At 36.1% G+C, this 26,421-nt stretch overlaps 1 protein-coding gene across 2 annotated transcripts in view; it reads right to left on the minus strand.

Moving 5' to 3' along the window:
• NEXN (nexilin F-actin binding protein) overlaps positions 1–26,421 on the minus strand; it is a 34,154-nt gene that overhangs the window by 7,273 nt on the left and 460 nt on the right. The window contains exons 2-9 of one of the 2 annotated variants that reach the window (XM_007458713.1): positions 25,183–25,374; positions 24,908–24,986; positions 24,674–24,822; positions 19,597–19,638; positions 18,221–18,418; positions 17,949–18,125; positions 14,780–14,968; positions 9,788–9,985 (exon numbers count right to left, since the gene is read on the minus strand). In XM_007458713.1, the coding sequence (XP_007458775.1) occupies positions 9,788–9,985; positions 14,780–14,968; positions 17,949–18,125; positions 18,221–18,418; positions 19,597–19,638; positions 24,674–24,822; positions 24,908–24,986; positions 25,183–25,374 (1,224 nt within the window). The remainder of the gene's footprint in view (positions 1–9,787; positions 9,986–14,779; positions 14,969–17,948; positions 18,126–18,220; positions 18,419–19,596; positions 19,639–24,673; positions 24,823–24,907; positions 24,987–25,182; positions 25,375–26,421) is intronic. The other variant, XM_007458714.1, reaches the window with a different exon arrangement.

The following is a 26,421-nucleotide window of genomic DNA, read 5'->3' on the forward strand; positions in this document are numbered from 1 at the left end:
AAAAAAAAAAAAAAAAAAAAAAGTAGTGCTACAAACTTAAGACTGTAGATAACATCTTATTTCATTTAAAATGCTACTTAATTAGGGACTATGGCTCAAAACCTCATTAACATTCCATTATAACCTGCTAAAAGTAAAATATATATAAGATTAGCTTTTACTAGGAATTGTAGGGAGAACTTTGTTTAGCGGAAGGTAAAGAAAATTCAAAAAATACTGGGCTAGGAGTCAATAGTTTTGACTCTGATACTGTGTGGCCTTTTGCCTGGTCACTTAGTCCACTGGAGTTTTTCATCTCTATATAGAGCCACAGTATCTCTAAAATTCCTCCTGCCTTTGATTTGATGATAGTCAAAGTTAAATATTACTCTTACTAACTCAACTGAACTAAGCATTTCTACAGATAGAGTCTGGTAAAATCCCTACATTTTGCTACATATCACTTGTATTCTCAATTTTATATTCTGCCAAGAAAGATGAGTCAACAAAAATTGGGTTCCAATTCTTTATACCATTTTATCTTGAATACCTTTTATTCAGGTTCCTTTCCCTTGTTTTTTACCTTGTGTTTCCCTTTTCTTTGTATACTTCTTACACTAAACCCTAATGGACTGGTAGAATATTGCAGTTATTCCTGGTACACTTCTCCTGGGGAAGACCTAGAGTTCTAGGCAGAGAAAAAAAAAAGGTGGGACTGGGCAGGGTGGGGTGCGGGAAGAGTCACAGTGGATGATGTTGACATGAGGCTTAATTTCTTGGTTCAACAAAGGGAAAAAAGAAAATTTATTTCTTTATACTACCTCCACTTTTTGGTCTATGTGGGTGAAAATGGGCAACTCCTAAAATACCAGAAATTAACAAAGTTTTGACATCACATCATATCACAATGGTTCCCACATCACTCTGATCAAAATTAATGGTTGAACTAATCAGTTATGATCTATGTAATCTTGGAATTGTCATTCTACTTGTTTGAAAACTCCCAGACATAGTGGAGTGAGTCACTTAGTAGCACCAGAATGTCAGACAATTACACCCTGCCATATATGAATTAGATTACTTCCCAATAGTATTACTAAAATGTATTCTAATTTACTTCGTTTTTCTAGACAGACAATTCATTTTCAGCTTCTTTTATAAAATAAATGCTATTACATTTTTTTTAAAATTCTGAGGGTACACCTTGCAGTATTTTCCTACAGCATATTCATTATATTTTCTTATTAACTATATATTTATGCAGCATTTATAGTCTCTTGGTTGACCTGGACAAGGAAGTAAATATCCCCACAGTCCCATTGCTCCAACCCATGACAAAGAGGCAACTTCTAAGAGATTGCAACCTCTGTGAAGGAACCCACTCAGTTCCTAGATCAGGAGTTGGCAAGGGGCCCCCACCACGTCACCTACCAAACATGCCGTATCACTGCCAATCCTACTTAGGCTGGGAAAGCCACTGCTCGCCTCACCCCAAGTAATGGGGTTGTGCAGTCATCCCTGACACTGCTGTTCGTGTAGCTGCTAGGGCCCCCTGCCCAGCCAGAGGCCAGGGGTGACAGTGGAATGCTGGCCTCCTCCCTCACCCTCCCCACTTCTGCCTGCCTATGCAACTGGTTGGCCATCCAGATGGAGGGAAACAGTGTTCAGGGTTAGGAAGGCGAAGGTTAGACAGGGTCCTAGGACATCAGGAGGTAGGAAGGGAGCTGCTGAGAGCCCACCATGAGGAAGCATGGAGATGTCACGTGGAGTGGGTGAGCCAAGGCTCCGAGACTCTAGTGTAGGCTCCACTGTCCAACCAACTTTCAATTACAACACACACAAGTTCAAAGATAAACTTACTTAAAATTTCAAAGGCAACCTCAGAGCACTAAATCCTGTGTCCCTTCTGAGCATGGGGTCCTGTGAGGGCACAAGTTGCATGTTCATGAAGCTGGCCCTGTACAGTCTATAGGTATGTATGTGTATATATGTATTTTTAAAATTATTTATTTGTTTATTTATTTTGGCTGTGTTGGGTCTTTGTTGCTGTGTGAGGGCTTTCTCTAGTTGCGGAGAGCGGGGGCTGCTCTGCGTTGTGGTGCGCGGGCTTCTCATTGCGGTGGCTTCTCGTTGTGGAGCACAGGATCTAGGTGCGCGGGCTTCAGTAGTTGCGGCACACAGGCTTCAGTAGTTGTGGCTCGCGGGCTCTAAAGCGCAGGCTCAGTAGTTGTGGCGCACAGGCTTAGTTGCTCCGCAGCATGTGGGATCTTCCCGGACCAGGGTTCGAACCCGTGTCCCCTGCATTGGCAGGCTGATTCTTAACCACTACACCACCAGGGAAGTCCCTATATATGTATTTTTAAAATTCATTTCAATGCTGGTGAAACCATACTAAGGTATTTAATAGTATCAAAATTCTATCTTAGAATAATTTAATAAAATACAGGCATAACTTGGAGATTTTGGGAATTCAATTCCAGACCACTGTAATAAAGCGAATATCTTAGTAAAGTGAGTCACATGAATTTTTTGGTTTCCCAGTGCATATAAAAGTTATGTTTACACTATACTGTAGTCTATTAAGTGTGCAATAGCATTATGTCTAAAAAATAATGTACATACCTTAACTTTAAAATATTGCTAAAAATTGCTAACCATCACCTGAGCCTTCAGTGAGTTGTAATCTTTTTGCTTTTGGACAGTCTTGCCTCAGTGTTGAATGGCTGCTGACTGATCAAGGTGTTAATTGCTGAGGCTGCGGCAGCTGTGGCTGTTCCTTAAAATAAGACAATGAAGTTTGCTGCATCAATTGACTCTTTCTTTTGTGAACGATGTCTCTGTAGCTTGCAATGCTCTTTGATAGCATTGTACCCGCTGTAGAATTTCTTTCAAAATTGGAGTCAGTCTTCTAAAACTCTGCTGGTGCTTTATCAATTAAGTTTATGTAATATTCTAAATCCTTTGCTGTCATTTTAACAACCTTCACATCACCTTCACCAGGAGTAGCTTCCTCATCTCCCAGCTTTCATAGAACTGAAGAGAGTTAGGGCCTTGCTGTGAAGTGTTAAAATCACTTTCTTTTTTCATCCATAAGAAGCAACTCCTCATTCATTAGTTTTATCATGAGATTGCAGCAATTCATTCACATCTTCAGACTCCGCTTCTAATTCTAGTTCTCTTGCTATTTACACATCTGCACTTACTTCCTCCACTGAAGCCTTGAACTCCTCAAAGTCATCCATGAGGGTTGAAATCAACTTTTGCTAAACTCCTGTGAATTTGATATTTTGACCTCTTCCCATGAATCACAAATATTCTTAATGGTACCTGGAATGTTGAATCCTTTCCAGAAGGTTTTTAATTGATTTTGTCCATATCCATCGGAGGAATCACTATCTATGGCAGCTATAGCCTTACAAAACGTATTTCTTCAATAATAAGACTTGAAAGTAGAAATTACTTCTTGATCCATGGGCTGCAGAATGGATTCTGTGCTAGCAGGCATGAAAACAACATTAATATCATCACAAATCTCCATCAGAGCTCTTGGGTGATCAGGTGCACTATTTTTTTTTTAACATCTTTATTGGATTATAACTGCTTTACAATGGTGTGTTAGTTTCTGCTTTATAACAAAGTGAATTAGCTATACATATACATACATCCCCATATCTCCTCCCTCCTGCGTCTCCCTCCCACCATCTCTATCCGACCCCTCTAGGTGGTCACAAAGCACCAAGCTGATCTCCCTGTGCTATGCGGTTCCTTCCCACTAGCTATCTACTTTACATTAGGCAGTATATATAAGTCCATGCCACACTCTCACTTTGTCCCAGCTTACCCTTCCCCCTCCCCGTGTCCTCAAGTCCATTCTCTATGTCAGCATCTTTATTCCTGTCCTGCCCGTAAGTTCTTCATAACCACTTTTTTTTTTAGATTCCATATATATGTGTTAACAGATGGTATTTGTTTTTCTCTTTTTGACTTACTTCACTCTGTATGACAGACTGTAGGTCCATCCACCTCACTACAAATATCTCAATTTTGTTTCTTTTTATGGCTGAGTAATATTCCATTGTATATATGTGCCACATCTTCTTTATCCATTCATCAGTCGATGGACACTTAGGTTGCTTCCATGTCCTGGCTATTGTAAATAGAGCTGCAATGAATATTATGGTACATGACTCTTTTTGAATTATGGTTTTCTTGGGGTATATGCCCAGCAGTGGGATTGCTGGGTCATATTTTAGTTCTATTTGTAGTTTTTTAAGGAACCTCCATACTGTTTCCATAGTGGCTGTATCAATTTACATTCCCACAAACAGTGCAAGAGGGTTACCTTTTCTCCACACCCTCTCCAGCATTTATTGTTTGTAGATTTTTTGATGATGGCCATTCTAACCAGTATGAGATGATACCTCATTGTAGTTTTGATTTGCATTTCCCTAATGATTAGTGATGTTGAGCATTCTTTCATGTGTTTGTTGGCAATCTGTATATCTTCTTTGGAGAAATGTCTGTTTACGTCTTCTGCCCATTTTTGGATTGGGCTGATTGTTTTTTTGATATTGAGCTGGATGAGCTGCTTGTAAATTTTGGAGATTAATCCTTTGTCAGTTGCTTCATTTGCAAATATTTTCTCCCATTCTGAGGGTTGTCTTTTCATCTTCTTTATAGCTTCCTTCGCTGTGCAAAAGCTTTGAAGTTTCATTAGGTCCCATTTGTTTATTTTTGGTTTTATTTCCATTTCTCTAGGAGGTGGGTCAAAAAGGATCTTGCTGTGATTTATGTCATAGAGCATTCTGCCTATGTTCTCCTCTAAGAGTTTTATAGTATCTGGCCTTACATTTAGGTCTTTAATCCATTTTGAGTTTATTTTTGTGTATGGTGTTAGGGACTGTTCTAATTTCATTCTTTTACATGTAGCTGTCCAGTTTTCCTAGCACCACTTATTGAAGAGGCTGTCTTTTCTCCATTGTATATTCTTGACTCCTTTATCACAAATAAGGTGACCATATGTGAGTGGGTTTATCTCTGGGCTTTCTATCCTGTTCCATTGATCTATATTTCTGTTTTTGTGCCAGTACCATACTGTCTTGATTACAGTAGCTTTGTAGTATAGTCTGATGTCAGGGAGGCTGATTCCTCCAGCTCCATTTTTCTTTCTCAAGATTGCTTTGTCTATTCGGGGTCTCTTGTGTTACCATACAAATTGTGAAATTTTTTGTTCTTGTTCTGTGAAAAAGCCAGTGGTAGTTTGATAGGGACTGCATTGAATCTGTAGATTGCTTTGGGTAGTAGAGTCATTGTCACAATGTTGATTCTTCCAATCCAAGAACATGGTATATCTCTCCATCTGTTTGTATCATCTTTAATTTCTTTCATCAGTGTCTTACAGTTTTCTGCATACAGGTCTTTTGTCTCCTTGGGTGGGTTTATTCCTAGGTATTTTATTCTTTTTGTTGCACTGGTAAATGGGAGTGTTTCCTTAATTTCTCTTTCAGATTTTTCATCATTAGTGTATAGGAATGCCAGAGATTTCTGTGCATTAATTTTGTATCCTGCTAATTTACCAAATTCATTGATTAGCTCTAGTAGTTTTCTGGTAGCATATTTAGGATTCTCTATGTTTAGCATCATGTCATCTGCAAACAGTGACAGCTTTACTTCTTTTCCGATTTGGATTCCTTTTATTTCTTTTTCTTCTCTGATTGCTGTGGATAAAACTTCCAAAACTATGTTGAATAATAGTGGTGAGAGTGGGCAACCTTGTCTTGTTCCTGATCTTAGTGGAAATGGTTTCAGTTTTTCACCATTGAGAACCATGTTGGCTGTGGGTTTGTCATATGTTGCCTTTATTATGTTGAGATAGGTTCCCTCTATGCCTACTTTCTGGAGGGTTTTTATCATAAACAGGTGCTTAATTTTGTCGAAAGCTTTTTCTACATCTATTGAGATGATCATACGGTTTTTATTCTTCAGTTTGTTAGTATGGTGTATCACATTGATTTGCGTATATTGAAGAATCCTTGCATTCCTGGGATAAACCTCACTTGAGCATGGTGTATGATCGTTTTAATGTGCTGTTGGATTCTGTTTGCTAGTATTTTGTTGAGGAGTTTTGCATCTATGTTCATCAGTGATATTGGCCTGTAGTTTTCTTTCTTTGTGACATCTTTGTCTGGTTTGGTATCAGGGGGATAGTGGCCTCGTAGAATGAGTTTGGGAGTGTTCCTCCCTCTGCTATATTTTGGAAGAGTTTGAGAAGGATAGGTGTTGGCTCTTCTCTAAATGTTTGATAGAATTAGCCTGTGAAGCCATTTGGTCCTGGGCTTTTGTTTGTTTAAAGACTTTTAATCACAGTCTCAATTTCAGTGCTTGTGATTGGTCTGTTTATATTTTCTATTTCTTCCTGGTTCAGTCTCGGAAGGTTGTGCTTTTCTAAGAATTTGTCCATTTCTTCCAAGTTGTCCATTTTATTAGCATATAGTTGCTTGTAGTAATCTCTTATGATCCTTTGTATTTCTGCAGTGTCATTTGTTACATCTCTTTCTTTCTTTTTCTTTTTTCTGTACATGGGCCTTTCACCACTGTGGCCCTTCCCGCTGCGGAGCGCAGGCTCAGTGGCCATGGCTCATGGGCCCAGCTGCTCCACAGCACGTGGGATCCCCCTGGACCGGGGCACGAATCCGCGTCCCCTGCATCAGCAGGTGGACTCCCAACCACTGCGCCACCAGGGAAGCCCTCATTTTTAATTTCTAATTCTATTGATTTGAGTCTTCTCCCTTTTTTTCTTGATGAATCTGGCTAATGGTTTATCTTCTCAAAGAACCAGCTTTTAGTTTTATTGATCTTTGCTATTGTTTCCTTCATTTATTTCTGATCTGATCTTCATGATTTCTTTCCTTCTGCTAACTTTGGGTTTTTTCTTCTTTCTCTAATTGCATTAGGTGTAAGGTTAGGTTGTTTATTTGAGATGTTTCTTGTTTCTTAAGGTAGGATTGTATTGCTATAAACTTCCCTCTTAGAACTGCTTTTGCTGCATCCCATAGGTTTTGGGTCGTCGGCTTTCATTGTCATTTGTTTCTAGGTATTCTTTGATATCCTCTTTGATTTTTTCAGTGATCTCTTGGTTATTAAGTAGTGTATTGTTTAGCCTCCATGTGTTTGTATTTTTTACAGATTTTTTCCTCTAATTGATATCTTGTCTCATAGCATGTGGTCCGAAAAGATACTTTATACGATTTCAATTTTCTTAAATTTTCTTAAGCCTTGATTTGTGACCCAAGATATGACCTATCCTGGAGGATGTTCCATGAGCACTTGAGAAGAAAGTGTATTCTGTTGTTTTTGGATGGAATGTCCAAAAAATATGAATTAAGTCCATCTTGTTTAATGTATCATTTAAAGCTTGTGTTTCCTTATTTATTTTCATTTTGGATGCTCTGTCCATTGGTGAAACTGGGGTGTTAAAGTCCCCTACTATGATTGTGTTACTGTCGATTTCCCCTTTTATGGCTGTTAGCCTTTGCCTTATGTAGTGAGGTGCTCCTATGTTGGGTGCATAAATATTTACAGTTGTTACATCTTCTTCTTGGATTGATCCCTTCATCATTATGTAGTGTCCTTCACTGTCTCTTGCAATAGTCTTTATTTTAAAGTTTATTTTGTCTGAGATGAGAATTGCTACTCCAGCTTCCTTTTGATTTCCATTTGCATGGAATATCTTTTTCCATCCCCTAACTTTCAGTCTGTATGTGTCCTTAGGTCTGAAGTGGGTCTCTTGTTGACAGCATATATACGGGTCTTGTTTTTGTATCCATTTAGCCAGTCTGAGTCTTTTGGTTGGAGCATTTAATCCATTTACATTTAAGGTAATTATCGATATGTATGTTCCTATTACCATTTTCTTAATTGTTTTGGGTTTGTTATTGTATATCTTTTCCTTCTCTTGTGTTTCCTGCTTAGAGAAGTTTCTTTCAGGTGCACTATTAATGAGCAGTAATATTTTAAAGGAATCTTTTTTTCTGAGCAGTAGGTCTTAACAGTGGGCTTTAAATATTCAGTAAACCAGGTTGTGAATAGATTGCTATATCTAGGTTCTCTGTTCCATTTATAGAGCACTGGCAAAGTAGATTTAGCAGAATTCTCAAGGACCCTAGGATGGTAAATAAGCATTCTGAAATTTACCATTTCAGAATGGTAAATAAGCATTGGCTTCAACTTAAAGTCACTAGCTATGTTTTAGCCTATAACAAGAGAGTCAGCCTGTCTTTTGAAGCTTTGAAGCCAGGCATTGATTTCTCCTCTCTAGCTAAAAAAGTCCTAGATGGCATCTTCTTCCAATACAAGCCTGTTTGTCTACATTGAAAATCTATTGTTTAGTGTAGCCACCTTCATTTTGATTATCTTAGATCTTCTGCATAACTTCTGCAGCCTCTACAACAGCACTTGCTGTATCATCTTGCACTTTTTTGTTATGGAGATGGCTTCTTTCCTTAAACTTCAAGAAGCAACCTCTGGTAGCTTCAGACTTTTCTTCTGCAGCTTCCTCATCTCTCAGTCTTCATAGAATTGAAGAGAGTTAGGGCCTTGCTCTGGAGTAGGCTTTGGCTTAAGGGAATGTTGTGGCTTATGTGACTTCTATCCAGACGACTAAAACTTTTTCCACATCGATAGTAAGGCTGTTCTACTTTCTTATTATTTGTGTGTTTACTGGAGTAGCACTTTTAATTTCCTTCAAGAACTTTTCCTTTGCATTCACATCTTGGCTAATGGTTTGGCACAAGAGGCCTAGATTTTGGCCTATCTATCTCAGCTTTCGACGTTCCTTCCTCACTAAGCTTAATCTTGCTAGCTTAATTTAAAGTGAGACAAGTTGCTTCTTGGCCAAGTGTAAAGTGAGAGATGTGCGACTCTTACTTTCACTTAAACACTCAGAGACCATTAATTGGCCTAATTTCAACACTGTTGTGTAAGGGAACAGGTAGACCCTAAGAGAGGTAAAGAGATGGGCAAACAGCCGGTCAGTGAAGCAGTCAGAACATACACACTTATCGATTAAGTTTACCATCTTATATGGGAGGAGTTTGTGGTGCCCCCAAACAACTACAATAGTAACAATGAAGATCACTGATCACAAATCACCATAACAAATATAATAGTAATGAAAAAGTTTGAAATATTGAGAGAATTACCAAAATGTGACACAGAGACACAAAGTGAGCAAATGCTGTTGCAAAAATGGTGGCAACAGACTTGCTCCATGCAGGGTTGCCACAGACCTTCAATTTGTAAAAAGTGCAGTACCTGCAAAGTGCAATAAAGTGAAGCACAATGAAATGCAGTATGCCTGTAAAATTATTCAAAGACTTGCCAAACTGATGTTCCTATTAGCATCCATGGTACTCTCATACTTTTTTCTTATTTTGATTACCAGTTTAATTCTGTTTAAAGGAAAATAAGTATAAATGGGTATATTAAGTACTCTAGAGTGACAGTTCTCAATCATGGTGTAATCTCACACAATTGTGAGGTATATAGGAAGAAATATTTACTTACATACTACAGTAATATCTCAGTCACTTGGAATCTTATATATTTTTCAAACTAGCAAGAAGGAGTAGAGTTATAGCAGGCTGGAAAGGTACACTCAACTATGCTGAAACTTGTACTAAGTGCCTCATAGGAGTGTCCTTTATGTAAAAATAATAATACTTAGAAAGTTATTGTAAGGTAATGCATGTGAAATAATGAGATTAATAAATATTTGTGGAATAAAAATGGACATTTCTTAAAGTCTTACCTCTCCCATTTCTTGTCTCAGTTGTTCAAATTCCTGTTTTTCCATCTCTAGCTTATGCTTCCGTTCCTCCTCTGTTCGTCGTCTTTCTTCTTCCATTTTTTGCTTTAATAATTCTTCAAAATTAATTTCTAGTTTTCCAGGTGTAAGAGATTCTTGAGAGATTGTTTTATACATCTCTGGGGAGTCATCATCTACTACCTATTTAAAATCATTCTTTTATCACTCTTGCCAGAATTATACATACTACAAAGGGAATATTTCTTGAATAGAAAGGTTTCACATTGAACTAAAACCCAAAAATTCTCTTTAAAAGTATAAAACAATAAACAAGAAGGAATTATTAGAAACTGTAAGACTAAAGTATTTTGTAATAACAGAGAAAATGGTGACCATAAAGTCTCCATTCCAGTGAACACAAATAAATACTTTGACTTTATACTATGAGTAATTTGAATTAGACATTAAGATGTTCTAACAACAAAACTTTTTTTAATTAAAAAAATTAAAAAGATGTTCTAATATTGGGAAAACGTTTTAACTGGATTAAAATAAACCACCATTCTGGTAATTAAAATAGAGCATTTCAGTTAAATCATGGTTTTTACTTGAATGAATTAGATATAATGACCCCTTCATAATCAGGCAAAAATCAGTTAATGCTGTGATTTTATTGTGCTGATTTATTTACTGTCAGGCTAATTAAAAATAAATAATAATAGTTAATACTTATAGCTGCCAGGTACAATTCTAAGCACTTTACCTGTATTGACTTATTTTTCTGTAACCCTGTGAAGTAGGTGTTATTAATATCCCCATTTTATAGATGAGGAAACTGAGGCACTAAAAAGTAACTTGTCCAAAGTCAACACAAATACTATGTGGAAAAGGTGAAATTCCAAACTTTAAAAGTCTTTCTAACAAAATTACTATTATAATTACTATAATTACTATTATAATCTAAATTACTATTTAGACTACCTTTTTGTAATTTCATGAATTACATGTCTAGCTGCCATTTAGTTATGACCTTGGGCAAGTTACATAGCGTCTCTAAATCTGAGTTTCCTTATCTGTGACAACTTTCATAGAGTTGTCATGAGAATTACATAAAGTTTGGAAACACTTTGCAGTGTGTCTGACACTATGGTAAGCTCCCAAATAGCAGTTTTATTATTACAATATCATTCCCTGTATATAGGCAATCTCTAAATTGCAAATAGAAACTCTACTTTTAAATCACTGACTTTGAATACATTTTGCCATGAAAAGCAGTGACCTATTCTAACCCCTGAAAGTATATACATAAACCTCTCACTTGAATTGTGTCCCTGTGGCTGAACTCGACACAGGAATAAGAGAGGTAAAGGGTAATTATTATTTGTTCCAAGTTTTATATATGACAGGCTTTACCACAGAACCAGTTCAACTCAGAAATAATGTTTATATGCTCTTAAAATCCACAGATTGCCAAAAAAAATTTTATTAATATATGAGTTAACTGAGCAATAATATGAAATGACAATACTTGGCCCTAGATAAGAAAACAACATAAATGAAGGAAAAAGTTTTTCTTTCCTTTCCTGATATAGAAATGTCTTTAGGAAACCAGAGTTTTGGTTTAATGCCATTTTCCTTCCCTGCACTTTTTCCACTAGTGAGTCATGATAAAACGGCAGATTTGGACTAAAAAAATCTGCTCCCAGGACTAGATTTCCTGATCTTCACAGCTACTTCTTATCTACCACTTCTGAACCAGCTGATTCTCCAGAAATTAAGTGCTTTCAGAATGTTTGTAGGGTTTCTGTGTAGAAACCATTTGTGAATCAAGGATTACCTAATAAGATAGTATTAATATCACTTACTCCAACTTAGCCATAGAAAAGAACAAAATAATGCCATTTGCAGCAACATGGATGTAACTACAGATTATCATACTAAGTGAAGTCAGAAAGAGAAAGACAAATATCATATGATATCTCTTATATGTGGAATCTAAAATATGGCTCAAATGAGCCGATCTACAAAACAGAAACAGACTCACAGACATAGAGAACAGACTTGTGGTTGCCAAGGGGGAGGTGGGTGGGGGAGGGAAGGACTGGGAGTGTGGGATTAGCAGATGTGAACTATTATATATAGGATGGATAAACAACAAGGTCCTACTGTATAGCACAGGGAACTATATTCAATATCCTGTGATAAGCCATAATGGAAAGGAATATTAAAAAGAAGAATGTATAAATGTGTATAACTGAGTCACTGTGCTGTAGAGCAGAGATTGGCACAGCATTCTATATCAACTCTACTTCAATAAAAAATAATAATAAAATAAATCACTTATTCCACAAGCATTTACAGGAAGTTTGTTACACTAGAATGCATTGTGCCATGTGCCTTTTTTTCCCTAAGTCCAAGCACCATCTTTTTCTTTTTTTTTGGCTGCATTGGGTCTTCGTTGCTGTGCGTGGGCATTCTCTAGTTGTGGTGAGCAGGGGCTACTCTTCGTTGTGGTGAGCGGGCTACTCATTGCAATGGCTCCTCTTGTTGCGGAGCATGGGCTCTAGGCACGTGGGCTTCCTTAGTTGCAGCACATGGGCTCAGTAGTTGCCGCACGTGGGCCCTAGAGTGCGCGGGCTTCCCTGAAGTCCCGTGCCATGTGCTTGATGTGGTCTCAGCCTCACTGAGTGAGGAAGATGGCCATAAGCCACAACAATACAGCACTAGTGCTATGCTAGGGGAGCACTAAATGCTCTAAGAATACATGGAAGGAACACCTTTCTGGAACTTGTATTAGCAGGAAAGGCTTCCAGAGGAAATGGAATATATGAATAGGAGATAGCTCAGCACAGGGAAAAGAGAGAGACACACATTTCATATAGCATTTATGAAGTTCCAGAGATGAGAGCATAGCGTTTTGAAGAAATGGAAAGACATTTAGTATGTCTGGAACAAACATGGCAGATTGAGGAAGACTCAAGAGGGACTTCCCTGGTGGCGCAGTGGTTAAGAATCCCCCTGCCAATGCAGGGGACACAAGTTCGAGCCCTGGTCCGGGAAGATCCCACATGCCATGGAGCAAGTAAGCCTGTACGCCACAACTACTGAGCCTGCGCTCTAGAGCCTGCGAGCCACAACTACTGAAGGCCATGTGCCTAGAGCCCTTGCTCCACAACGAGAAGCCACCGCAATGAGAAGCCCGCTCACCGCAACAAAGAGTAGCCCCCACTCGCTGCAACTAGAAAAAGCCCGCGTGCAGCAACGAAGACCCAATGGAGCCAAAAATAAATAAATAAATAAATAAATACATTTATTAAAAACAACGAAAAAAGGAAGAATCAAGAAATGAAACTGGAGGGCTTCCCTGGTGGCGCAGTGGTTGACAGTCCGCCTGCCGATGCAGGGGACACGGGTTCGTGCCCCGGTCCGGGAAGATCCCACATGCTGCGGAACGGCTGGGCCCGTGAGCCCTGGCCGCTGAGCCTGCGCGTCCGGAGCCTGTGCTCCGCAACGGGAGAGGCCACAACAGTGAGAGGCCCACGTACCAAAAAAAAAAAAAAAGAAATGAAACTGGAGAAAATACTAGGGCAAGATTATAAAGAAATTTATTTTAAAATTTTAGTGTTTGGATTTTTGTTTTAAGGGACGTGGAAAATTTTTAAGCAAAATAGTAACATAATCAAATTTACTTTTTTTTTTTTTTTTTTTAAGAAAGACCACTTCTGGCTTTATAGGAAAGAATGGATTATAGGCAAGAAAGCAAATTAATTAGGAGTTGGCCTGAGGCAAGGGGTAACAGTGACCTGCATTATAGTAGTGGTAATGGGAAATGGGGGAAAACTGATCAATTTTTAGAGTGATATAGGAAATGAGACAGTGAATGACTGGATGTGAGGCATGAATGAGAGGTGGAAGTGCTTAAGGCTCTCAGGTTTCTGATTTGAGCATCTGGGTGGGTGATGAAGCCAAATAAACACTTGGATATATCTGTCTGAAGCTCACCCAGACACAGGAAGAAAACCAGGTCATGATATCATTGAAGCCAATTAAAATGTTTCAGGAAGGGGATGCAGCATTCACGTGTCAACTTACTTAAAAATAAAGTTTGTCAGGTAACTGTACATTTAACAAACATTAAAATGGTGTAGGGGCTTCCCTGGATTCTGTGGTTAAGAATCTGCCCGCCAATGCAGGGGACACGGGTTTGATCCCTGGTCCGGGAAGATCCCACATGCCCCGGAGCAACTAAGCCCATGCGCCACAACTACTGAGCCTGTGCTCTAGAGCCCGCGAGCGACAACTACTGAAGCCCATGCGCCTAGAGCCCGTGCTCCACAACAGGAGAAGCCACTGCAGTGAAAACCCCGTGTAGAGTAGCCCCTGATCTCTGCAACTAGAGAAAGCTCGTGCACAGCAACAAAGACCCAACGCAGCCAAAATAAATAAATAAAAATTTAAAAAATGGTATAAGAAGTATAACTTTGTAACAGAGTTAAGTTTAGTAGCAATATCCAGAGTGATGGTAAGCATTTTGGAGAGTTAACTAATTGTGATTAAATGGCTTTGATCATTTAACATATCCCAGATGGGATGGATACTGGAAAGAAAGGAGGAAAGGAAGGAAGGAGTGAGGGAGGGAAGGAGGAAATGTGGAAAGGAGAAGAGAATGGAGAGGAGGGAAGGAAAGGTGGGGGTAGGAACCCCCCTCCCTCCTCGCTTAGATACTTAGTTCTGGAAAACATGCCTTCCCAGAGAAGGAAGATAACATACACTCCTCTATGCTAGGCATAGCAATTTAATCAGAACCTTCTCAACACTATAATGAAGCAAACACACTTAACTGACAGTGTTATGCCATAGGAGACTTTAATAACTTATATGCCATCCCTACTTTTGGCATATAAGGTCAGAAATAATAGGGTATTCCCCAAAGTTGAATGATTTCTCATAACATACTGAATCCCAATGGCCTCCTCCAGTCACATTCTGTCTTACCATGCTTCTCCTTGCTTCAGCAAATGCCTTCTTTTCTTCCTCTATTCTTCTTCTGGCTTCTTCTTCTGCTTTCCTTTTTACATCTTCTCTCCTTTGTCTTTCTATTTCTTCAAAACTGAGTTTGAGTTTACCAGGGCGGTACCCTTTAAAAATGTTTTCTGTGTCTTGGTTTTCCTCCTCTTCGTTTACCTAACCAAGAAACAACTCACTACTAAGAACTGGGATTCATCAAAGACAGGAATGAATTATAAATCAAAAGGCACAGACTCAGCCACCTTACACAGAAATGTTTCTTTGTTCTAGTATTCTTGACCAAAATCCCCTTCCTTTATAAAGTCTCATATGATTTAAAAAATCAGATTTGGAAAAATTCCAAATAAAGATGTACTCAAGTTAAATAAAACTTCTCAAGCAAGTCAAATTTTTAAATGGATAAAATTAATTGTTTAAAATTCTTAAGGAATCATTTAAAAGTTTTATTAAACATTAACTCTCCCAGAACAAACATAAAACATGTGTGTGGACCTACTAGAGAAAGGACTTGAGGACACAGGGAGGGGGAAGGGTAAGCTCGGACGAAGTGTGAGAGTGGCATGGACATATATACACTACCAAACGTAAAATAGATAGCTAGTGGGAAGCAGCCGTATAGCACAGGGAGATCAGCTCGGTGCTTTGTGACCACCTGGAGGGGTGGGATAGGGAGGGTGGGAGGGAGGGAGACGCAAGAGGGAAGAGATATGGGAACATATGTATATGTATAACTGATTCACTTTGTTATAAAGCAGAAACTAACACACCATTGTAAAGCAATTATACTCCAATAAAAATGTTAAAATAAATAAATAAATAAATAAATAAAAGTAACACCAACACACAGATGTGGGTCCTACTCAGTTTAAGATATGGAATGTTTCCAGTACTCTTGAAGGTCCTCGTGTATCCTTCAAGAGCCCATCCACCTTTTGCTGGCTTTTCAGAGGAAACTAATATGCTTAATTTTGTGTTTGTTATCCTTTTGCTTTGTTTGAATATGTAAAAATTTGTTCAGTGTTGCAGCTTTTGAATTTTACATATAAGAAATTATACTGTATGTGGTCCTATTGACTTACAGTTTTGCTGAATCTTGTAGTTGTTTTTGAGATTTATCTGTGTTGATGGGGCTACCTGTAGTTAATTATTTTCTATTGCTGTATAGTATTTCATTGATTAAAAATTCTACAATTTATCTTCCAAAAAAAAAAGTGTGTGTGTGTGTGTACTTAAATTGAGGTTCAAGTATACACACACTGAGTCTCTAACATAATAAAATAAAGTTCTCATTCTGTAATTTTCATGGATTTTTTTTACTATGAACTACGGTTATTAAATGGATAAAATATTATCTGGAACTATTTTACATACAATTCAAATTTTATGATTTTATAATTAAAATTCTAATGTAATGCTAATTAAATTAATTAAATACTCATTGAAATTTATGATTTGATTAATTAATGATATTTCTATGTCTTTTCACTAAATTGACCACCAGTGATATCTAAAATGTGTAGGTATTATCCAACTGTAACTACCCAAAATATTGGGTTGGCCAAAAAGTTTGTTTGGGTTTTTCCATAACATTTTACAGAAAAACCCAAACGAAATTTGGCCAACCCAATAACAACATTTTCAAACAAACATCTAGAAAATTAAAATTTTGGAGATATAGACCTCAGAACATCATTAATGAAAACTGATCAAGAAAGTCTGAAAGTTTAAAAAATTACACATGTTCCATTCTTAAATTCTTGCAATGAGATTTGGAATCAGTTTTCTTATTTCAGTTTTATTTTTTGTTGTTAAATCTGTTACTATAATAATAGCAGTTAACATTTTTTCTTTTTTTCTTTTTTTTTTAAAAAAAAAAAAAAAAAAAGCAAGCGAAACCGTGAACGCAACGCCCAACCCCGGTCTCTACTGATACCCATGAGGATAGCGCGAGCATGCGCGCTTACGTGTCAAGCTCCATACTTCTCTTACCACGGCTTTGTTTCTCCCCGGAGGGAGTGCACCGTTCCTGGAAGTACTGCAATACCAGGTCGATGCGTGGAGTGGACGGAGCAAGCTCCTATTCCAACTCCCTGCTCCAAAAATCCATTTAATATATTGTCCTCAGATAGAGGACGTATCAGATATTAAACTGATAAGAACAGATACTACACTTGATCTTAGCCAAAAGGCCGAGAAGCGATAGCAGTTAACATTTTTAAAGCACTTATTGGGAATTCCCTGGTGGTTTAGTGGTTGGGACTCCATGCTTTCATTGCCGGGGGCATGGGTTCAATCCCTGGTCAGGGAACTAAGATCCCGAAAGCTGTGCTGTGAGGTCAAAAAAAAATAATAAAAAGATAAAAATACATAATAAATAAAGCACTTATTATATGCCAAACACTACTCTAACTGCTTTCTATATTAACTCATTTAATGATTTAAGAAGTAGGCACAATTATTTTCACCATTTTACTAATGAGGAAACTAAGATGTTGAGAGGTTCAATAACTTGTCCATGGGTACACAATAAAGGTTAGATATCTGAATCCAGGCAGTCTGGCTCCAAAATCCATGCTCTTAAGCACTTAGATTATATACATTACACATATATATCTCTCTATATATATTCAGTATATATATATATATATATATATATATATATATATATATATATATACTGACACTAAGTGTACACTTATGATTAGACTTGAAAGTGTGCTGCACCATGCTATTAAACACATTGCAGGCTGAGCTAACAGATGAAGAGAAATCAGATTTGTTGAATAATTATTTTATATGTTTACAACAATTTATAAAAATAAAGATTTAAGGCATATTAGGTAAAATATCCCAAAATGAAAACTAGAAAATAATATAAATGCATGTTATATATGGAATATGTATACAGTTTCAAAATCAGACCCTTGTATATAGAAAATCTCCTTAAATTTATAGCAATGAACCTTATCTAAAGTCAGCTACCTCCCTTAATATTAAATGTTTTATATATAACATTTGTATAACATATTATACATATAATATATAATTTGTATAATATATAAATGTTATGTATCATAATATAATTATGTATTGTAATATCATATATAAATGTTACATATATATCAGTTTGTTTTACCATTTGCCGCCTTGCTTCTTCAAAAGCACGCCTCTCTTCTTCTAAACGTTTTCTTGCTTCCTCCTCAGCTTGCTTCCTTCGGTTTTCTTGTCTTTGTCTTTCCAATTCTTCAAAAGTCAGTTTCAATTTTCCAGGAGAAAGTGACTCTTTCTTTGCCTCACTTTCCAGTTCATCGTCCTAAGAAAACATAATGAAAACCTGTTAATCATAAAGGGATATGCTGCTAACCAACTTAACTGCTTTTATTTGTTCTTTATTTAAAAAAAAATTACCATGACCAATGAAAGACACTTTGCTTCCTTGAGAGACCGACGTTGTTCTTCATATCTTATTCTTTTATCTTCTTCATACTTGACCCTTTCCTTTTCTTCTTGTTCTTTTTCTAGATCTTCGAAATTCTTTTTTATTTTTCCAGATGTTTTGTGTGATTTGACAGGTACCACTGTTACAAGCAGTGAATCATCTCCTTCCTAATTTATAAAATAGATAATTAGCATATTTCTTCCTAATCAAAATTTACGTTTCATGGGACTTCCATCATTGGTGAATTTCATTACATTGCCATCAATGTTATGAAGAACAAAAATTAATACTTTTTACAGATTTCTATTAAATAGCTCTTTCTCTGAATTCATTGTACATGATGAGTCAATCTTATTGAAATCCACTGCTGACAGGGTTCAAGAAGAATCTTTTTTCCTAGAAGATGGTGTTAATACAGCTGTTTGGATAAAACTGCGTGAAATTATCTGAATTTCACTATCCGTGCACTCATCCCACAAAAGGTAATGTGCATGTGAGCATACTCTAAATCAATTTGATGGTGGATGGCTTCAGTTTAAACACACAAGAAAGGTTTCTGTGTTTGATTTTTCTCTCCATGCAAGTTTTTAAATACTTAATAAAACTAACATTTTAGCAAGGGAAAAAAAAAACAGTATTTCCAAGTGATTTAGAAAACATTTATATTATGGACAAAACTCTTTGGCCTTTGGTCCTATTCAAATATTCTTAAACTTGTTTTTAAAATCCATTTTAATTAGTTCTATTACATCATCTGTTATTGCCTTTGAACTTTTTTTCAAAAACAAAGAATTGTAATATGTAACACATGCCCCCTAAAATAAAACTGCTTCCAATTTATGTGGCTGTAGTTTTAGGCACACCATCAAATTGATTGATCTTTAACTTTCTCTGTTAGATAAAAAGAGATAACTAAAATTTTTGTGGTTTGAACATTCCGTCATGGTAATAGATACTGTACTCTCTGCTAGTATGTGATAAGCAAAACAAACTATCAGGAACTCTGAGGAAAGAAGACAGGTGATGAAAAGAAAACTGCCTTTTTCAAATGTTAGCTTTCAACAATCTCAACTATTAGTAACAGTTCAAGAAATATACAGCCTTGGCAGAGTATCTCAAATCGAGACTTGTATCTCTAACCATGAAAGCAAAAACATACTTTCCTTTAAAAACACTAAGCTATAGCGTTTGAAAGTGCAAAAGTATGATCTTGCTTTGCAAAATATTTTTGTCCTTGTTGTTGTTGCTATATTTATAATTAAAAAAACAATTATTTTAATTGAAAGATTATTTGTGAATCAGATAATTTTAGGTGAATGTTTCATTAAAGGAAATGTCCATTTACCTCCGATGCTGATTCAGTTCCCGTATTGTTTATGTCCTCAATCTATTGAATAAGAATTTTATATCATTACATTACATCAGATTTCTGCTTTTTGCTTTAAACATACAACTGAAAAGTATTAGTTGTGATTTATGGTAAATTTCAAAATTTAAAATTATGAAGTATTTTTATGTTGCTCCAAATTAGCCAATTATGTCCTTTTAAATAGAGATTAAACTTTATATTAATTTTTGCATTTTGATATCAATATCTAGGGAACAACATATTAAGAAAAAATTAAAGTAAAGCCTACCTTTGTAATTCTGGAATTTGAATAATGGACCAAACTCATAATCTGGCTGTGAGCTTACAACCAGCAGTTATTAATTAAGCAATTTAAATGGAGCTACAGAAACATTTCTCCATTCTCTCTCTGCCACAGTGAAAGGAAAATCTATCATCAGCAATCAAATAATCATCATGACTATATTTTATAATATAAATAGATGGAAAAAATATAACTGACACAATAATAAAGCGCAGTAAAAGGTGTAGGCTTTCACATGGCTAGTTTAGAAGGGCAAATAATTCTGGAAATCATAATTGTTTACTCTATATTTTGACAGATCTAGGTAGGAAAGGCCCTCATTCAAAAAGAGGGAGCTCAATTTGGCCATTAAGATTAGCTTGAGGGGCAGGCTAATGTACAATACATAACAGAGTGAGAAATGACAGAAAGGTGATTTAAATAACACAATGTTTGAGATCTCAGGAAAAGGAAACATAAGCAACAGGAAAATGGAAAAAGTTAGAAAGTAAAAATTTAGATTGTTTATTGTTTTAATTTGATTTTTAACACCAGTGAAAGAGCTGGAAGTAGTTTGTTCCTCACTCAGTCTAAGGGGATTCTGCTGTACCTTGTCTCATACTAGGAACTGGGCTGGCTAACTCCCTGTTCTCTCATCATCCCACTTTTCTATATTCTCTGTCAAGAAGAAATAACACATATTATTAAGATACCAAATTTCTTGAAAAAGAAATTATTCTGAAAAAATCATTTATTAAAAATAAATCTATTTTGTACCTTAATAGTTGATTTTAAATAGCTTTGTTCAGAATAATTTGCTTTGTTACAGAATTATTTATTACACTGAGTTGTGTAAATGATGAAGGTTTTATGGAATGATAAATGATACTATGAAAAATTTTAATGAATCTGTAATAAATTAATTACAAAATTATTTCCCTTCAAAAGAGTGCTAACAATTCCTCTACAGATCATGTTAATCTCAATAAAAAGTTCTAGGAGATATGGTGAGAAGCGAGACATTGAGAGCATAGGGAAGAAAAATTCTAAATTTTTTAACCCCAAATTTCTTTTTCTTGCTGCTACAACCTTCTCAGATTTTTATTAGCTTACAGTAGATAATAAACTATATTTAGAATAGTTTTTCTTTGTTTGGTTGGGTGTTTTTTTGTTCTTATTTTTGCTTTATTCTTTGCTCATTTTAAACCATTATCAAAACAACAAAAGATAGAATTTTTTTCCCATTGAGTTTCAACAAACAAAGAAAAAGATGAATTTGCCTAAGTGGCCATGGTCTCAGTATATTAATAGAGAACTAAGATATTCAGTTCAATTATAGTGCTAGCTTTTCAGAAGCTACCATTGAAGATCTGCTTCCCAATTATTTCTTTTGATTTATGGAAAGAAAACTCCTTTTGCTCCTTCCCAAATCAACTTCCTTTCTCCCCTTTCTTTTCAACATCTCAATCTCCCACCAATAACTTCTCTTTTTCCAAGTTGTTAGACATTAACCTTGTCCATCAAAATATCCTCAAAGATAACCAGATTATACCAAATTAAGATTCTCCCCCAAATTTTATTGGTCTTTGATTCCAACATCCAGTATACGAAGTATGCCTATTTTTAATTCATCATAATATCCTAGAATCTCAGAACTGGTAATTATCTTAAATGTTACTCAGCTACCTGTCTGATTCAGGAATCCTTTCTATAGTGTTCTTGAATATGGACTTATACAAGAGGATTTTTCAAACAAACATTAAGACTCTTCTTGACTATGTCGTGCCTTACTTCTTATATTCAAAGATAGATTAAATTTTATTAGATTTGAGTGGAAAATGTATTTAATTAGGTTTTAAAATTAGACCTCCCATATTTGCAAGATGAAATTACTATTACTAGTTTATATTGCTCTACGTACATATTCTCAAATAATTTAATAGGCTAAAAATTTTATTAACCAAGATTCTCTCACACCCTGCCATGTAGTATCTAGGGTTACTAAAGAAAGTGGTTCTTTTTCATGATTAGTTTTCTTCCATCTCTCTATGAGTATCCTATGTCTTCGTCATATTCAAATTCACCTCAACACACATATTTCTTCTTTTTGAAACCACTGCCATATTCAGTTCTTGGGGTGGTAGTGTAATCAGTGCTTTTTGGAAAAGGGCACAGACTTAAAAGAGATAGACTAACCCCATGTGCATACTCACCATTTTCTGCCAAACACCATATATTTTAATTATATATTTTATTACCTTATTTTACAATTTGTATTATAAATATAATTACATATAGTGATATATTTTATATATAACCTAAAATATTCATTTATTATATATTGTATTCCCTTATTATAATAAGGGAACTCCCTCCTTATAATTGTATTCCCTTGTGAAATTTCATTTCTTTTTTTAAAAAAATTAATTAATTTATTTATTTTTGGCTGCATTGGGTCTTCATTGCTGTGTGCAGGCTTTCTCTAGTTGTGGCGAGCGGGGGCTACTCTTCCTCGTGGTGTGAGCGCACGCAGGTTTCAGTAGTTGTGGCTCGTGGGCTCTAGAGCGCAGGCTCAGTAGTTGGGTCTTCATGCTGTGTGCAGGCTTTCTCTAGTTGTGGCGAGCGGGGGCTACTCTTCCTCGTGGTGTGAGCGCACGCAGGTTTCAGTAGTTGTGGCTCGTGGGCTCTAGAGCGCAGGCTCAGTAGTTGTGGGCATGGGCTTAGTTGCTCTGTGGCATGTGGGATCTTCCTGGACCAGGACTCAAACCTGTGTCCCCTGCACTGGCAGGCAGATCCTTAACCACTGCACCACAGGGAAGTCCGAAATTTCGTTTCAAAATGAATACTAATCTTTGATGACTGGAGGTGGCAGAGGTAAAGTACACCAACCTTTCTTCAGACAAAGAGATGCAAAGTAATAAAATATAGGAAATTCCAATGCTTTTCTGTAATTCATCCGGCATATGACATTTATTTGTCACCATAAAAATGGCTGTTTGTGCCATAAAAGTGGTTATTTGCAAAGTCAGGGTAAATAAATTTCTTTGACATGCAAATACAGCATATGCTTTGCCTTCTTTGTCACTTTAAAAAAATTTTTTTGGGGCTTCCCTGGTGGCGCAGTGGTTGAGAGTCCGCCTGCCGATGCAGGGGATGCGGGTTCGTGCCCCGGTCTGGGAGGATCCCGCGTGCCGCGGAGCGGCTGGGCCCGTGGGCCGTGGCTGCTGGGCCTGCGCGTCCGGAGCCTGTGCTCCGCGATGGGAGAGGCCACAACAGTGAGAGGCCCACGTACCGCAAAAAAAAAAAAAAAAAAAAAAATTTTTTGTTTGTTTGGTTTTTTTTTTGGCTGCACTGCGTGGCTTGCAGGATCTTACTTCACTGACCAAGGATCCAACCCTGGCCCCGGCAGTGAAAGCGCCAAGTCCTAACCACTGGACCGCCAGGGAATTCCCTGTCACGTTTTTTAAAGAAAAGTAGTAGAAACTGAAAGAAGCATAGCAAATAGATTTAAGGCACTTAAAAAGTAGGCAAAAAAGAGCCAAGTACAATCTCACAATAAAAACGGTTACGAAAGACAATATACTGTGAAGACGATGTTAGGATAGTTGTTAAAATACTGATGACAGAAGGAGGAGAAACTAAAATGATTTCATGACATTTTATCTATATGTACCATTATTTAGGTGAGACATTTATTTATAGCCCACTTACTTTGTACCAGGCACTGTACTAAGTGCTTTGCATTTATTAACTCATATAATCTTATTAAAAACGCTAAAAGATAGATACCATTATTGTCTCGTTAAGCTCAATACATTGATCATCTCTTTTGATCCTACAGTGTAGACAAGGTTAAAGTACATAAGCAATATAACTGTCTTCTGTGTCTTTTTTCTATGTCTCTATGACAACAGATCGTTTATAATATAAAACAAATATCAATATATTAAAGAAATTTTTGTGAATAGACCAGTTCTTTAATTAATAAAATGTAATTATGACTATTAGAATTTCAAGTTTCTATGTCATTACACTCATGAATCATTTGGAGAGATTAGCTTTTTCTGGAAATTAGATCAGATTCTTGAGTATTTTAAAATACTTACCAGCTTCTTAGTTCTCATGCTCTGAGAAGGGAATTCTAAGTTCATTAAGAGACTATATAAAATCATAGTAACAATGTTTTTCTCCCTCTAATTTGTCCTCTGTGGCTATGGGCAACAGTAATGGCTATACGAAGGAAATGACTGTCACACATTTCTCCCTTCTACTACCGTCCCCAACTTAAAAAACAAAGCTAAGCTAGCTAATAATACATTATTGAATAAAATGTGACTTGAACTTGTTTCAAATAATTGAGTAGGAAGATATCCTAATTAAGCCTGTGTTTGATAATAACCAGCAAGTATTTTTTGATTGCTATTAAAAGACCAGCATTTTGTTATATGCTTGTGGATAGTTTATGTGTGAACTTGCCTTATATCTTTGTAAAATTCTCTAATGTGTCAAGAAAAATAAGGAATGTGGACAGTGTAAGGAATGCAGAGAGAATGATAAGATGGTGTATAACAAAAGTCATCTCAGTATTCAACCTTGAAATAGGCACATTCTGCCCTTATCCTTCTAGGCATTTGATATTAAATATTTGTGCTTAAGATCTTATTTCCATGTTAGCTACTATTTAATAGGTTTATGTTATATTAAAATATTTTGATTAGGCAGCATACTGATTAGTTTTAGTCTGTACAATTAGTTTCTGAAGCAAATACCAAATTAATATCTAATGTATACCTGCTCAGCCCTTTTTGCTAATTCACGTTGTATCTTCCTCTTTTCTAACATATCCTGCTCAATTCTGCGTTTACGTTCCTCTTCTGTTCTCTTCCTTTGTTCCTCTTGTCTTTGTTTCTCCATTTCAGCAAATTTACCTTTAACAGTTCCTAAGAATATATGAAACATGTTTGATATTTTGCTATGCTTCCTTTTTTGCAATTTTATTTACAATTTGCCCCTCAAGTGTCTTACCTGTTAGCTTTGGGACATAAGCCTTTTCTAATTTAGAAGATACCTCTTCCTCATCATCAGAAGCAAGCATTTCTTTAATCTAGATGGTTAAATAAATTAATATGAACATATCCAAACTTTAGACTAGATCATATTATATGCAGAGTTTGCAATTAGCTTATAAACACAGAAAATATTAATTATAGTTAATATGAAATGTGGTTAATGTGAATAACAAATAAAATGTAAAAGATGAAAATGAATATTTGCATAAGAATAAAATAAAATAAAATAACCTCCTGCTTTCTCCTGTTCCATTCTCTCTCTCTAATATATTGTTCTTTTCTTCTTTGCTTTTCGGTTCTAGATCTCCTTTGATTTCTTTCTTCCCTGGCTCTCTGCATGGCTTCAAACTTATCCTTTACATCACCCTTGCCAAGTTTTGGCACATAGGTTTTTGGTACAGGTTTAGATGAAGAAAGCAGAAGCTTCATTAGAAGAAAATAAAGAGAAGAAAGTTAAAAAAATAAGAAAGGAAGAAATTAGGTAAAGATAGATCAGAATAAGCAATATAAGAAATATTTATTAAAACAGACTATAGATAGAAATGAGTTTGAAACCTTTATTTGTATAATCGGAATTTGATTAGATACTTTCTAAAGTCTAAGTATGAAAAATGAAATTACATAAAATATGAGAGTAAAACTGTTATTAATATAAAGCAAAGAGGTCCCATTTTGTACGTGTGTTCCACTGAAGCTGAAGACTAGCAAAATATAAAAACTGAAAACTGGATTCCAATTTAAAACAACCTGTATTTTATTGTACTGTTTCATTACATTAAAGATTCAGATTTTATATCTCTTGCTTAAAACATACCAAGACTAATTTTAATAAATTAGATGAAGTTGAAAACAAGGCAAAAAGTTTAAGACTAATTCACATAAGCCTAATTCTTGCTTGTTTCCATATCTAATATCGGCAAAACTGAAGGTCTTTACTTCTCATTTGTGGCTGAGGTGAGCCAAGGTCTTTGTGCACAAGCAGTGATTTTTGTTGTTACTACTGCTATACTGCCCATCTAGAACTTCTTTAAACCCAAGTTGAAAATATGTATAAATGCTGCATCATTCCAAGTAGGAGGTGCCCTAAGAGGAAAATTCCTAAATGACAAAAGAGCTTTCCAAAGAAGGAGGAATCTGTTAAAAGACTAGAGAAATGATTTTCCTCCCTCTGAAACCAGGAAAGCAAATTATTTTCATCTTTTTGAAAATTAAACTGATCTCTAAAAGAAGTTTTCAGAAAATAAAACTTCATTGCCTCAGAACACCAAACCCTTTCTTCTAGTGATAATGGCAAATTGCATAATTAATCTGTGCCATACCCAGCTCCTATTTTATTTTCTACTTATGTTACCATTGGCCATTTTAAGGTTTTTTAAAGTTTATAATTTTGGGGTGTCAGCAACTGATTTCTTCTTATTACAACTCTCAGTAACAACAGCAAAGAACCAGAAAAAGGCCTAAGATAAGTTT

This window comes from Lipotes vexillifer, unplaced genomic scaffold, assembly GCF_000442215.2.
Source record: "Lipotes vexillifer unplaced genomic scaffold, Lipotes_vexillifer_v1.1 scaffold419, whole genome shotgun sequence".
NCBI lineage: Eukaryota > Metazoa > Chordata > Mammalia > Artiodactyla > Lipotidae > Lipotes > Lipotes vexillifer.